The 13,652-nt window shown below is 37.3% G+C and overlaps 1 protein-coding gene across 1 annotated transcript; it reads right to left on the bottom strand.

The window, feature by feature from the left end:
- Positions 1–3,280: 3,280 nt before the first annotated feature.
- On the bottom strand, positions 3,281–13,561 carry LOC100891044 (D-galactonate transporter). The gene is made up of 7 exons (XM_030989149.1): positions 11,113–13,561; positions 10,378–10,515; positions 7,874–8,164; positions 7,134–7,188; positions 5,691–5,919; positions 4,493–4,794; positions 3,281–3,779 (listed from the first exon to the last, which is right to left on the bottom strand). The coding sequence occupies exons 1-7, from the start codon at positions 11,331–11,333 to the stop codon at positions 3,360–3,362; spliced, it is 1,656 nt and encodes a 551-aa protein (XP_030845009.1). The 5' UTR covers positions 11,334–13,561; the 3' UTR covers positions 3,281–3,359.
- Between the last annotated feature and the right edge of the window lie 91 nt (positions 13,562–13,652).

Here is a 13,652-nt window from a genome sequence, read left to right as displayed (position 1 = left end):
GTTTCCTTGCATAATTTGAATATGAGGACACTGCTAACGTTTAAATTTCACAGATAGGACATACATGACATATTTATAATTCCTGCAAAGTTCTACAGAATTTGAGGTTGGCTGCAAAAGGGACATAGTACCTTTAAGTTCATGTTTTAGTGGCCTTGGCCTTGGACAGATTTGATTTTGTTTTGTTTTACCCGACATCCAAAAAACGTGTATGCCAAGGGACTCGGTAATGATGATTAATACCTTACCAAAGGGCACTAGCGCACCGACTTGGTTTTGAACCGAATAGCGATGCTGTTGTCAAGTCCATCCTCAAGGTCATACTAGGGACTTTTAGATTCGCACGAAGACAATGGGGATTGCTACGATCGACGTCCTTTTAATGCACTGCCTTGAATGGACGTCACACGTATTAGTCCACGCAAATCTAAAAGTCCTTATTGTGTATATATTAAACCTATGGAAGCGGCCTTGTTAATCTAAGCTGCCAGCTTTAACTACATCACTGGATAATACTTTGAAAAAGTTCACAAGACAGAAAACAGAACAATTTATCTTATTTTTTAAGATTTTTTTCAAGATTTTTTTTCATTTGGACTATCATATAGTGTCGGGAATAAAACATTTGAGATTTTCATATGAAATTACATTTTTTATGTGCACATGAATGATGTAATACTTCCATTGTAATGACAATTATGATTAATTAAATACATTTTTCAAATTCATTTTATTTCACTAGAGGCTAAGTTTAAAGAAAAGTAAGAAGGTCCACACAATGTGGAGCAACAGGGTATGAAACGATGAAACGGTTGGCTCAAGACCAAGGAACTTGGAGAGAAACTTGGAGAGACACTTGATATAGAATTTTGAATGGGTCACTGAACCTGTCATAAACTGACAGATCACTATTGATGATGAAGAAGGTCTTATTCGCACAGATATCATTATTACAGGCAATTCAACCAGATTTATTTGCTACCCTTTTCTTGATTTGATAGATTCGATAGATTTAATTCTTAGATCTACACAAGTTTCTTAAAGCCCCACTATACCACTTATAGCTACTTACGCCCTCTATATAGCAAACAGTGCCTAATTGGTGCCTGTTGGTCCCCCATGATCCTCTTTTTCTAATGTTAATTGAGAGCTGATTTGATGAGATAACCACCCGTCAGTGACCTTGCAGGGAGGTCTAATCCCCCTGGCCAAACTAGTGCAGACAGGCTTTAAACAATATGATTTTTAGTGATTGGAAGTCTGGTTAGCTTTTCAACTTGTACACATGTTATACATGAATACAATTGCAACATTTTGCGGGAAAACGAGGACTAGTTTGAAAAGGAGAATATCAAGATATGATTAATGATAATAATGTGCTGTCCAGCAGATTCATGACATGTATTTTAATATCTTCATCATACATCATGGAAATACTTCCATACAGACAATTCACAACAATTATGGTTACAAGTAAATTACATAATGCAAGATGTGCAAAAAAACAACTTTGCATTGAAACTTTGCAATTTACAGGCAGTCAACAACTTAATTATTCATACCCTTACCAAGTTTTTTGAATTTTCGAATTTTTCCTGATTTATGTTTCTTGAGAATGTACATACATCTAAAAGTATTCAATAATAGCCCTGATTCAACCTGTCCACCTTTCTTTCTTAAGTTACAAAAACTCCAACAAACACTTAGAAGGCGTATGAATAATTTAGTTGTTAACTATATAGATTCACATTAGCTATCGAAACACAGGCAGTGATAATCCTTTCATAGTATTTAAAGCAGGCATTGCTTGCAAAGTGCGATATGATTTTGTTTATAAGCAGTGTCATATCATTTGCAAAATGTATAGATTTCAATTCAGAGTTTGCAATGAAAATAGTATTTATTAAAAAACGAACCATTTCTATTCAGTAACAACCATCAAAACTATCCTAGAATGTGCACTTTGGTCAGTGAACTGCTATAAACTATTTTTTTTTATACTTGGACATATTTTTGCAAGTGGAAATAAACCAATATCCTTGTTTTTCAGATGAGTCATATGTATATATTGCAGAGAGCTTTCGGTTTTGTAAGGTGTTAGATCGAGGTATCTACTTATAAGTCCATGCACACACTACCATGATTGCATTTTGAATAATAACCTCAATTAGCAGGATTAATTTGATATTTTTATGAGCCATGATTAACGAATGAAAATAGTAACGAAACATGATGATTAAAAAAAATGATAATATTAATTGTAATATTAATAATAGCAATAATTATATTAATGATATTAACGATTATAATAATTTAAAATAATAATGATTATAATAATAATAAAAAACAGTAATACCGATAGTAATAATAAAAACAGTAATACCGATAGTAATAATAAAAACAGTAATACCGATAGTAATAATAAAAACAGTAATACCGATAGTAATAATAAAAACAGTAATACCGATAGTAATAATAAAAACAGTAATAGCGATAGTAATAAAAACAAATAAATGAACAAAATAATAAAATGTAATAAAGCTTTTAATAAATTTAGGTCTGAGAATTAAGTGAAGGATACAATCAAACCTGTCTATAAAGACCTTCCACATGAAAAAGACGAAATGGCGCTATATGTTGCTTTATGTTGCTTTTATACCGGTGTGTTGGCTCAGTCAGTAGAGTGTCCGCCTCACAACCGGGAGGTCGTGGGTTCGAACCCCGGCCGCGTCATACCAAAAGACGGGAGTTGCTGCTACCTTGTTTGGCGCTCAACAATAAAGGGATAGAGCAACGTCGATCTGGCGCTGCTCAGTGGCTGCCGGGCTCACAATCAATTGGGCAAAAAGAATTTCCATTTTCGGTTTAATTTAAATAAAATAAAATTTAGAGTGGACCATTAAAAGATTATTGTTATTTATAGATGGGTTTATACAACACGTACATTGTGTATTTCTTGATAAATTAAACAATTTAGAGTTACTCGACCACTATAGACAGGTGGTCTTAAAAGAGAGGTCTTACCACTTACATTAATTAGGGTCATGGGTATACATGAATTAATAATCAGGTGGCCTTTCTAGACAGATTCTATGAATCTTTTTCTTTTTTTCTAGAGGGTGACAACACAAAGTGACCACTATAGACAGGTGGCCTTTAAATATGACGGCCCGAATTCACAAAGCAAGGTTTGAGCTCAAACCTTCTTTTGTTTCGCCAAACCTCCTTTTGTTCTTTACAAACCAGGTTTGTAAAAAACGCGTAAAACGCGTCATATGACGTACGAAAACCAAGGTTTGTCGACAAACCTCCTTTGTGAATTCGGGCCGACAAGTTTGATTGTATAATCATGTATAGCCTTAATTCAGTGGAGGGGTTATGGTTTCATTGGAGTTTTCATCCTCCGTCTCGTTCTCGTTCTCATCGCCGCGGTACCGTCGTCGTCGTCGTCGGGAGCACACCATCGCGAAGAAACCCAACGTAAAGAGGACGGTCCCGAGCGAGATCAGCCCTATCACCGCCATGATCATAGCGTACCGGAAGTGCATTGCCCGCCGCAGCGCCGGCAGGGTGATGTTGAGCGTCCCGCCGACGGTGTTGATGAGACAGTAGTAGACGGCAAAGAAGGACGGCCGGAGACCCGGTGGGATGAGCTCGGTGAGTGTGGAGACGGTGCCTCCAGTCCACGCGTCGGCAATCGAGGTCCCGACGGCTGCGGCGGCGAAGACGGCAGGGGGCTCGAGGAAGAAGATCAATGTCATGACAGGGGCGCAGATTACCTAATAGAAGTACAGAATACATTGTGGCGGTAGTATTTAATAAGAATAAAGAAACATCGAAGCTTCCGTATGTTTGCTGTTCATTTGTACAAAAGACTGCCACCAAAACTTTTGAGGGAAATTTACACAGACTGAGTGGAGAATATTAAACACAATGATATTTGTTTACATACATTAATTGGGTAAAATATTTCAATTTTGGATACGTCAAAAAATAAAATAAATTATCAATGCTTCTAGGCTACTACATTTTATCCGCAAATATTCAAAGCATTGATATGTCCTATCGGAATAGAAATTTTGATCAAAATTTTATGACAAAACGATTTTACACACTACTTTTTGATAAGTGTTTTTGATAACCTCTGTTTCCATATCTCAAATCATCATTGGAGTACATTTAAGACTTGTCAAAGACTTGCCTTTTTCACAAAAGAAAAATTCGAATTCCAGACGATCCGTCATTTTTTTTTCAGAGTCAATTTCCAATTATCCATTTTCCTCAAAAGGTTTCATTAAAACAAATAGGCTTGCAGAATAATGCATTTATATACCTCTCTTTAGAAATCTAGCCATCTGATTGGTCGAAATTGGAGGCGTGATTTTAGCCGTGCCCGCTTACCGGTCAATAGTTTTTTTTTTAATGCCAGTTGCCCCGGGTAACGGGCCACATAAATAAAATTTTCATCTTGAGGTGTAAAATAGAGGCTTACGGATAACACGATCTGTATACACATCCTGCCCTCCACCCCGTATCTCCTCCGAGCGACATCACTCAGAATCCCACCGAAGAGTATGCCGCCGAAACCAGACAGGATCGGGGTCCAGCTCAGGTAGTTATGGACGGGGAAGTGAGGGTAATAGTACAACAGGTAGTTGTTGATGTTGTAGTTGAAGATGTACGTCGCCCCGAAGCGGAGGGCGGACCCGAGGATGAGGGGACGATGGTGGCCCAGTTTTGGAAGATGAGCTGCTCGCACCGCCCCATCTTGATCAACGATTGAGAAGTCTGCTTCTGAGATGGATAAACATTTTTTTTTTTTTAATAATTTTTTTGGACCCTCCGACAGGCCATTTTATTGAAAATAAATCTCTGAATACCATATTTGAATACATGTACAAATGAATATCATATAAAACTTCAGAATAAGATATACATAATATAATAATTGACTGAAAGCATAACATAGCCTATTGATAACAATACGATAATGGAAATAAGTAACTATACATACAGAACATGATAATAAAAAAAAAACATGTACAAAATTTATGAGATGGCATTAACTACGCGACCTTTCTTTCGTCAAAACCATTGAGTAAGGGTCAGGATTATAATCACCTTCACTGTCGACTTGGAGGTTCCTAATTAAAAATATGGGAGAAATATTATAGGAGTGTAATGACAATCGACCAGTTTACTGGTCTACCTTTTTATCAACTCAAGACATCGAATCTAGTTTTATGTGAGATATATTATCCCATTATAATATCATACACAAAAGGTGAATTAAGCATCAATACATTCAAAACCTTATAAAGGTTCTATTTGTAGGTTAAAGGGCTGGGGTTTTTTTTTTTTTTCTTTCTTTTCTTTTCATTTCACAAACAGTTGCTACTCGATATTTTTGCTCTAAAAATGTTTACATTTTGTTTGTGGCGAAATATTTCAGAAAATATATAATAAATAATTCGGGCACATCCGGCCTACCCAAATATGAAACTATTCAGAGATCTCGGTCCCCAAATATGAATATTCTCCCATCAACCCCCCCCCCCCACCCAGTCTTCGAAATTGAGGATATTCTGGCACCTCGATGACTGAATATGAGGTGGTTGCCTGAATATTGGAACTTTACAAATACGAGGGAGGGGCATGCAGACCCCTAGCCCCCTTCCCTCGTCACATACGCCTATGTCTGTGCCTGGAAAGCTTTTCAAACACACATACCTGAATGAGCTTGTCGGGATTCTGCAAAGTGAATAGCATAATGATAGCGACGATCACTCCTGGGCTGCCAGCAACCCAGTAGGCCCACCGCCAGCCGGCCGCCTCCTTCAGGAAACCCAACCCGTAGGCCAGGGCGTATCCTATTGCGATACCGCTGTTTAAGATGCTCATGGCTAGACCACGCAGTTGCTGTAAGCAGCACGGAGAAAGGAACGACAACAGCATATTGTGAAGCTAACCAGATTTAAAGGCAGGCTTTACTACTTCAGCCAGAAGGGATTAGACCACACAGCGAGCCAGCGAGGTCACTGTGACAGGTGACTATCTCATTAACTCAGCTCTCATTTAACATGAGAAAAAGAGGATCATGGGGGACCAACAGGCACCGATTTGGGAAGTTTTCTATATAGAGGGAGCAAGTAGCTACAAGTAGGACAGTGTGCCTTAATGAAGATTGAGATGAAGAGACGAAATGAAGAATTATCCCATGACAGGTGAAGTTAAACTAAAACTAAGAAAAAGAAGAAAAAAAACGATCGCAAAAACTTTCCAAAATTAACCTCAATAAATTTCAAAAGCCTTGCCCATCACTATTGAAGTATGCGTATTTTACAATGATGTTGTAATCCAAGTTATCCAAACATCATTTTTAAAGACTATACAATAGGCATTTATATTGCCCTGGAGTCGATTTTCCGAAGGTCTTTGCGATTGTGTTCTCAAAAGATGTGAACATTATTAATATCATAATTCTTCTGCTTAATCAAGTCTTTGATCGTTTACATTTACATCAGTTTGGCTATTTTAACCTCGAAATTTTCTGTATAATTATTTCTCAACATATTTCGACCGTACCTTAGTTCCTCTGTGGATCAAAACCGAATACCAAATGCAAGCGGGAGAAGTCTTCAAAATCCAATTTTCACAAGCACTTTCAAACTTTCGACCAATCATAAACAGGCTAGTGCTCTGTTTATAGGCGCAGTTTTGAAAGCTGAATTCTGATTGGCTGATCGATGGACGCTGGAGTCTTGTGTTGAGTTCAGAGCACATATTTTTGTTTTGTCCCGGAAATTGGAAAATTATGCTGTCCGATATTTCGTTCAATAAATTGAGAGGGGTAACCCCCCCCCCCCCCCCCCCCCCCCCCCCCCCGCCATGCGGACGCGCCTGGCCATGCGATACATGAAAGAACGGGTCGTGCGCAAACACAATGGCGACACTCTGACAATTCTCAGACCCGCCAAAGACGGAGGAGTCTGGAGAAGATTTACGTCCTTTCTTTCGTCAAAATATTAATGTATGATGTTTTTATTTTTTAGGTAATGTTTTAAATGGCCTACAAACTAAAATTAACATGTTGTTTGAGGTTAATTTCTCTTTAAGACTGCTAACACACTTACCGGCGGGGAGTATGCTGTTACCAGGGCAACGGAAAAGGGGCTGAACGGGGCCTGACTGAGGAAAGAAAAATCGTATCATTATAATTGACAACATTTTGTTGAATCATGCTTTGAGTTTAACCTATGCAACATATAAAAAATTACAAAATTAGATCACTGAGCGTATGATCAACATTCCCAGCTTTGAACTCATATTTTAAAGGCCACAATATATTATAATTAGACATGCCAAATTTGGGTAGCGAACCAATATCCATGAATGGTTAGTGCTGTTTGATAAATACTTTCTGTGAAATCTGAAGGCAAAGGAGAAGTCTTTATGTTTGTTAAGTGTCCAGACACCCGAATCCCCATCATACAGTCCATCTTATGGTCCTATTTATTTCAAAGCCAGGGGCGGATCTAGGTTTTTGCTAAGGGGTAAGCGGGGAGGTTGACCCAGTTGCGGATCCAAGATTTTCCAAGAGGAGGGGGGGGGGCCGAAATTAGAAAATCGCGCCTACCAATATTTCGCTCAGGGGGGGGGGGGGGGGGGGGGGGGGGGGGGGGGGGGGGGGGGGGGGGGGGGGGGTAGTGAGCATTAAAAAAAATTGCCTCCGATATTGCGATTTTAAAAAAAGTTTTACTTATTTTTTGGCCGCCCAAGGGGGGGGGTTAAACCCCCTCAACCCTCCCCCCGTAGATCCGCCCCTGAAAGCTTGAGCTGATATTATTTGGGGCTCCTTCACAATATTACTCACAAGAGACCAAGAAGAACACGGCAAACGTAGACATGCCAAACTTGGGTAGCGAACCCCGTAAGCAATGTGGCCATGCTCCAGGCGATGGCGCAGCCGACCAAGATGTTCCGTCCGTTGATGCGACCGTGCTCCATGACGAAGGTGAGAGGGATTCTCATCAATCCCACGACCACGATGAAAGCAGGACCGGCCAGGAGTTGGTACTCGAGACCCGTTCCCCAGTAGACCCAATGGCATGACGTCACATTCAAGGCCGTGCCGTTGAGGCGCACAATTTCTGTCTCCTTGCATCTATAAGTGGATTAAGCAACCGTCATACTCACAAAATATTTACAAAATTAGACAAAGCAGCAGTAGTTTTGTGATTTTCAATTCAATTTCAATTTCAATTTATTATTTCATAAAAAATCACATACAATATATAAACATTGAGAATTGTGCTGGATCATTTACACCCGATATAGCCGATGGCTTGAGAGAAGTGGGTGGACCCATAACATAAATGACAAATGTGTAAAATACAAAACATTAAAATTCACAATAAAACAAAAGACGTATATAGGACATTACAAACTAAAACGCGTTAATAATACAGAACGATATAATTTATAAGGTAATTGTATGTATCATAGGAAGTATTATGTGGTAAGAAGACGCAACTTAAATTTGGACTTGAAAGAACTAAGAGTGGTTACATGTTTGATTGAGTTGTCAATATTATTCCATAATTCCTGATGCCATTTTTGATCAATAAGTATTTAAAGTGCATTTAAAGAGAAAAGTAACCATTCTAATTATATCGACTATGTAATAGCTGTTACTCTAAAACCTAAAGAGAAAAGATATTTTGACGATATCACAACCGGAGGTGGAGGAGGGTTCACAAACCAGCTTCAGTACCGGGCCGCGGAAATGAAGTATACTTATATATTACGTTCACCGAACAGGTACTACTTATATCTTTATATATCAACTCGAATTATATGAATGTTATGGCCAACCTTTTCCCGTTAAAATGTTGAAGGTGCTATGAAAAGCCTACAAACATCTATTCGCTATAGTCAGGGTCACTTCATACATCTGCTGACTGCTGTAAAATGAAACTGTCTTTCATCTTTTAACCCGAAGAAGAACAAAATTGGGAAAAACTGATCTGATCGATTCCTTATAATACTCCCAACTACAATTTAATTACATTTTAAGCGAATGTAAATAGTCACAAAACAATGAAATTGGCTCCACATACCATTCCAGACATTTAAATGTTGAAATATTTGTTAAAGCCTGTCTTATGTCTTATTTTCATGGAAAAACGGTTGGAAAAATTCAAAAATGGTTGGGAGAATTTACTGTTAGGGTGTCGCATAGTGACGCCTTCAAAGAAAACCATAAATATCTTTGTGGTTTGAGAATTTTTTTCAGGATTGTTTGCATGTTAGAGGGTTAGTACAGTAGAAGGAATATAATAAGTAGCATTTCATACAAAAAAACATGCAGGTTTTCATCAACCTCAACAATGTTACCGGTTCACTTTAAAATATAATCAAAGGTAAACAAATACCCTGTTCATTCTTTCAAAAGATATATAACGAATTTTGACCACTGAATAGTAATACTAATCACTGAGTAGGTTTTTTTATATGATGATCAGTTACACGACAATCTCAATTTATTTGTAAAATGCAAGCACACAAGATTGTTTGGGTTAAAATTTGGAGACATAATTCGAAAACTTTACAATGTTCATTTTTCTTTTGACAAGTTCGTTTTAATTGAAGGTTATAACTTGAAAAAACAAAATATTTAAAAGTTTAAATTTTCTTATCATATGCAAAATACGCAGTTTATTTAACATTTATGCAAGCAGAAAATCGCAAACTCATGTTTTATAAAGTCTCTATTCTTTGTATTTTCAAAAGATTAATCCACAACCGATTAAAGATCGAAAGGAACTGTAAAACAAAAAAGCTATGCATTTTTGAAAACACTGTTATTCAAGAAAACGAAACATGTTTTATTTGAACTATGTTAAGATGCTACGATGTTATTTCAATTGATTGTGTATGATTGTTTGATTTGTTCAAAAGCATATATTTATCAATAAATTCATTTTACCAAAAAAAAAAAAAAAAAAATCACTGAGTAGGTAACCGCTAAATATGTAATAATAATAATAATAATAGTTAGCTCTTATATAGCGCATTTAATTACCGAAGGTAATACCAATGCGCTTTACAAATGTAGAAGACAATAGAAATAAAGACATATATAGAAATAATTACATATAATTATAATCAAAACTTACAAGTAAGTAGGCATACAGTATACATTAGAAACATCGAAAGTAGCTTCTATTAAAGGTGATACATGTAATATTTGAAAATGATTATAATGGTGAGGAAGGCCCAATGCAACAATATAAATATGAATAGATAAATAAACATCAGCATTCAGTCAGTCACAAAGATGGTGTGTATCGCTATGATAGATGACCGTCGACTTACCTCTGAGGGTCACAGCTGTATTTCTCTCTTTCCTCGACGTTAGCAGTGGGGTCGATGTGGGTGGTGGCATTCAAACAGCTACGATCCCCGAACTCTAGATCTTCCGCCATCTCCTTGATTACCTCGATCAAAACGTACCTGACATCGAGAAGGAGACAGGGGTAGAGAAAGATCAGGAGGACAGATAAATGAAGAAGGAGGTATGAAAGGAAAGGAAGAAAAACCGAGAAGGGTCAAAGAAGACAAAACATAAGTAAGGGGTAAATGAAAAGGAAAATTGGTGAGAAAGGGAGAAGAATTGGAAAGAGGGGGTGGTGGAAGAGGGGGTGGTGGAAAGAGGGGAGGGCGGTGTTGGTGGAATATCGGTTTCAAAGGCTATAGTGAGGGTAGGGGACAACAAATCGACCGCTCGAGAGCTTCATTCCCTCCAATGTTTTTCTTTACGGTTATGTTCACATTTACAATGCCTTTACATTGTTTTTGTCTATTTTTGTGACTACAAAATAATTGTAATATGAGCTTCAACATTAAAATACACGGTTTCAATGAATATTAGCTAAATTTCAAACAACAAAATCAAATGAACCCTAGTATCAATGTTTAAATCACCTATAGAAGAAGGGGTACAATTTGAATCTGATATTTATCAACAAGTGTAACCAGTGAAAATAAGTCGAATTTTTTTATGACCAATATTCTGTGATGAAACTGTTAAAAATGCAATCATTCACTGACCTGTCCATCTTGTTTGCAGCATTTAGTAGCGTAAGTAAGAATATGACATAAATCGCTTGCGCTCCGCCATCCGGCCACTTGATCCCATCCCGTTTCTTGCCAACGGAGCGCGGGCTTTCGTAGGCCCCATTTACGCAGTTGATACTCGACGAGTCTTTATTGACGGTACCATAACCTTGTTGTGGTCCGCCAATACTCTGTCTCCCTTCTTGCTCAACCATTTCCGAACTTGTGGACTTACTGTCCTCCGAAGAAGAAGAAAGATAGGAAATCAAACCAATAGACGAAATTTTTTAATACGGCATTTGCGAAACCTCCAGATACCTCGCACCGACAGTGTATTCTGTCATGTAATGATTTATGCAATGAAAGACAGTCATAAGCGAACCCGAATGCACTTTTATTTAGATAAAAAGAACTGTGATGTTTTGTCTGTCGATGACCATTATCTTTTTCTAAAAGAGAAAACAACTATCAGAGTATCTCTAGTTTTACAGACCGATCATTGAGCATAATGGCGAAGGTCAATGAGAGGCACTCCGCATGAGGTCTTTATTTCAAAACATCTAAATCAAGCTCCTTTTTTTTGGGGGGGGGGGTAGGAGTTCAAATAGCATTCAAAACATAAGTCGGTACTTGATTGTATTATTACTTTAACGAGAAAGAATGTTTGTTGTTATATTTCATTTGAAATCATTTGGTAAGGCTGGTCTGGAATAGGCCATTTGCGTAATGTACCCACATTTATGCATATGCTTTTGTGAATCGCCTCGATACAAATATATATATTTGACCTTTTACGAACAAATGTAACTCAATGTTAAAAAAAATATATTAAAAAAATCATACATTAGTTTTTGCTAGGTAAGACAAACATTATGGCTTGCCCTACCTAACAACACGTAGTAAATAAATGTACCCTCTTCAGAAAACATCTTTTACCTATTTATGTGTTTAATCGGAAACGCTAGGATCTGTTTTTTTTTTCAAACGGTTTGAGAGAAAACAAGTTAATGCAAAAATAAGTGATACTACTGGCGAATTTAGGGGGCACTGCAGCTCCCTTCGAAACTCAAGTGCCATAACTTAAAGTACACGTAATTCATGCGAAGTGGATTCCACTCATAGAGATGCCATTATTCGTAGCATAATTTGTAATTATTTTACATTTTTCATAAGTATATCAACAGAGCCAACTATTCATAAAGAGTGGCCTACTCGGTTTCTGTCGGACGCGCAGACGCACTTTATGATGTTGTGTGTTTGACAAACAATGCAATTTGAGCCGTTATGTGTTCAACTGTGATACACCAAACTATGTTTATATGCATCGATGACTGAAGCTTTCAAAGACGCCCTCTGGTGAAAGCCGATCATTCAAGATAAAAATGTATACAAGCAATAGACCACTAGGTGGACTAAAATGAATTATATTATCGTCTGATTGGAGACAGGAAGGCGTTAACTCATATCAATTTAACAGAGTTAACGCCCTTTTGGCACCAAACAAACGCTTTGTGCATAGACGGGAGAGAGAGAGAGACAGAGGCAGACAGAGGATAGAGATAAAGTTAGTGAGTGAAAGAGAGACAGAGACAGAGAAATAAGATGAGAGGAAAAGAGTATACGTTACGTATATAGAATACGTCAGTTTGAAGTGCTGGGAAGCGAAGCGATCAAGCAGAAAAAAATGATTTCTTTAATATAAATTTGCTTTTTGATATGAGTAAAGGATATAGCTTTCATCAAAAGTTAACCGTTATCAGTTCAAATGCTTATGTCATGTCTCTTTATTTTGAAGCAAAGATCTGAACAGGCCTTTCTTTAAACCAAAAATTGAAATGGAGGACATTGGCAGAAGGAGGGTAAAGAACTTCTTGTTTAATCATCAAAGGGAAATTTTTTTAATAAGGTGTTGATCCATGTTTTTAATGCAGCCACTTCAACAGCAAAAATCGTTTGACGAGAGTCTAGATTTGGGAAGAAGTTGTCAGTTGTTGAGCAAAGATTAAGAGCTTGTGTATACATGTATATTGTTTCGAGGGTGTTGTTAAGATATTCATATGCCACATATTTTAGAATTTTTCAGACGTACGAACAATGTTTTTAAAATATGTTTTCGAGCATTAAAACACAAAAACTTTAATAGATATCGACTGCCGATGTGTGGTCATGAGTGATTCAATATCTTTTACAAAAAGAATACGGGTCATTATTTATCCCTGTCGCAATGAAGGAAAGCGTCCGGATCACCATTAGCATTGAAATTAAGGAAGGATACGAACAAACTGGCCTGGAAACACTAAAAATAACATTTAAAAGACTTTACTTCAGGTTTAAGAAAACATATTTAAACTAATATGGCACTTAGATATAACTTATTACATAATAAATTAATGCTCATTTTCAACTTCGAGAAAAGAGGGAAATTATGATCTCGTGTCCCACTAGCTATAATTGAAAACATGCCTTTGAAGACAAGTAAAATGTGCATTTGTCAATGAATTCATCGGGGTGGTTTAAATCATTTTAAATTGTGG

This window comes from Strongylocentrotus purpuratus, unplaced genomic scaffold, assembly GCF_000002235.5.
Source record: "Strongylocentrotus purpuratus isolate Spur 01 unplaced genomic scaffold, Spur_5.0 spur5_contig_841, whole genome shotgun sequence".
NCBI classification, from domain to species: domain Eukaryota; kingdom Metazoa; phylum Echinodermata; class Echinoidea; order Camarodonta; family Strongylocentrotidae; genus Strongylocentrotus; species Strongylocentrotus purpuratus.
Note: the sequence above shows the minus strand (reverse complement) of the source record. Positions and strands in the feature narration are given on the sequence as shown.

Excerpts from the sequence above, each read along its gene's own strand:
- LOC100891044 (XM_030989149.1), bottom strand. The coding sequence starts at position 11,333 with ATGGTTGAGCAAGAAGGGAGACAGAGTATTGGCGGACCACAACAAGGT. Across the intron at positions 7,189-7,873 it reads CGTGTTCTTCTTGGTCTCTT|TCAGGCCCCGTTCAGCCCCT; the intron begins GTGAGTAATATT and ends TTCTTTCCTCAG. Across the intron at positions 5,920-7,133 it reads TAACAGCATACTCCCCGCCG|CAACTGCGTGGTCTAGCCAT; the intron begins GTAAGTGTGTTA and ends TGCTGCTTACAG.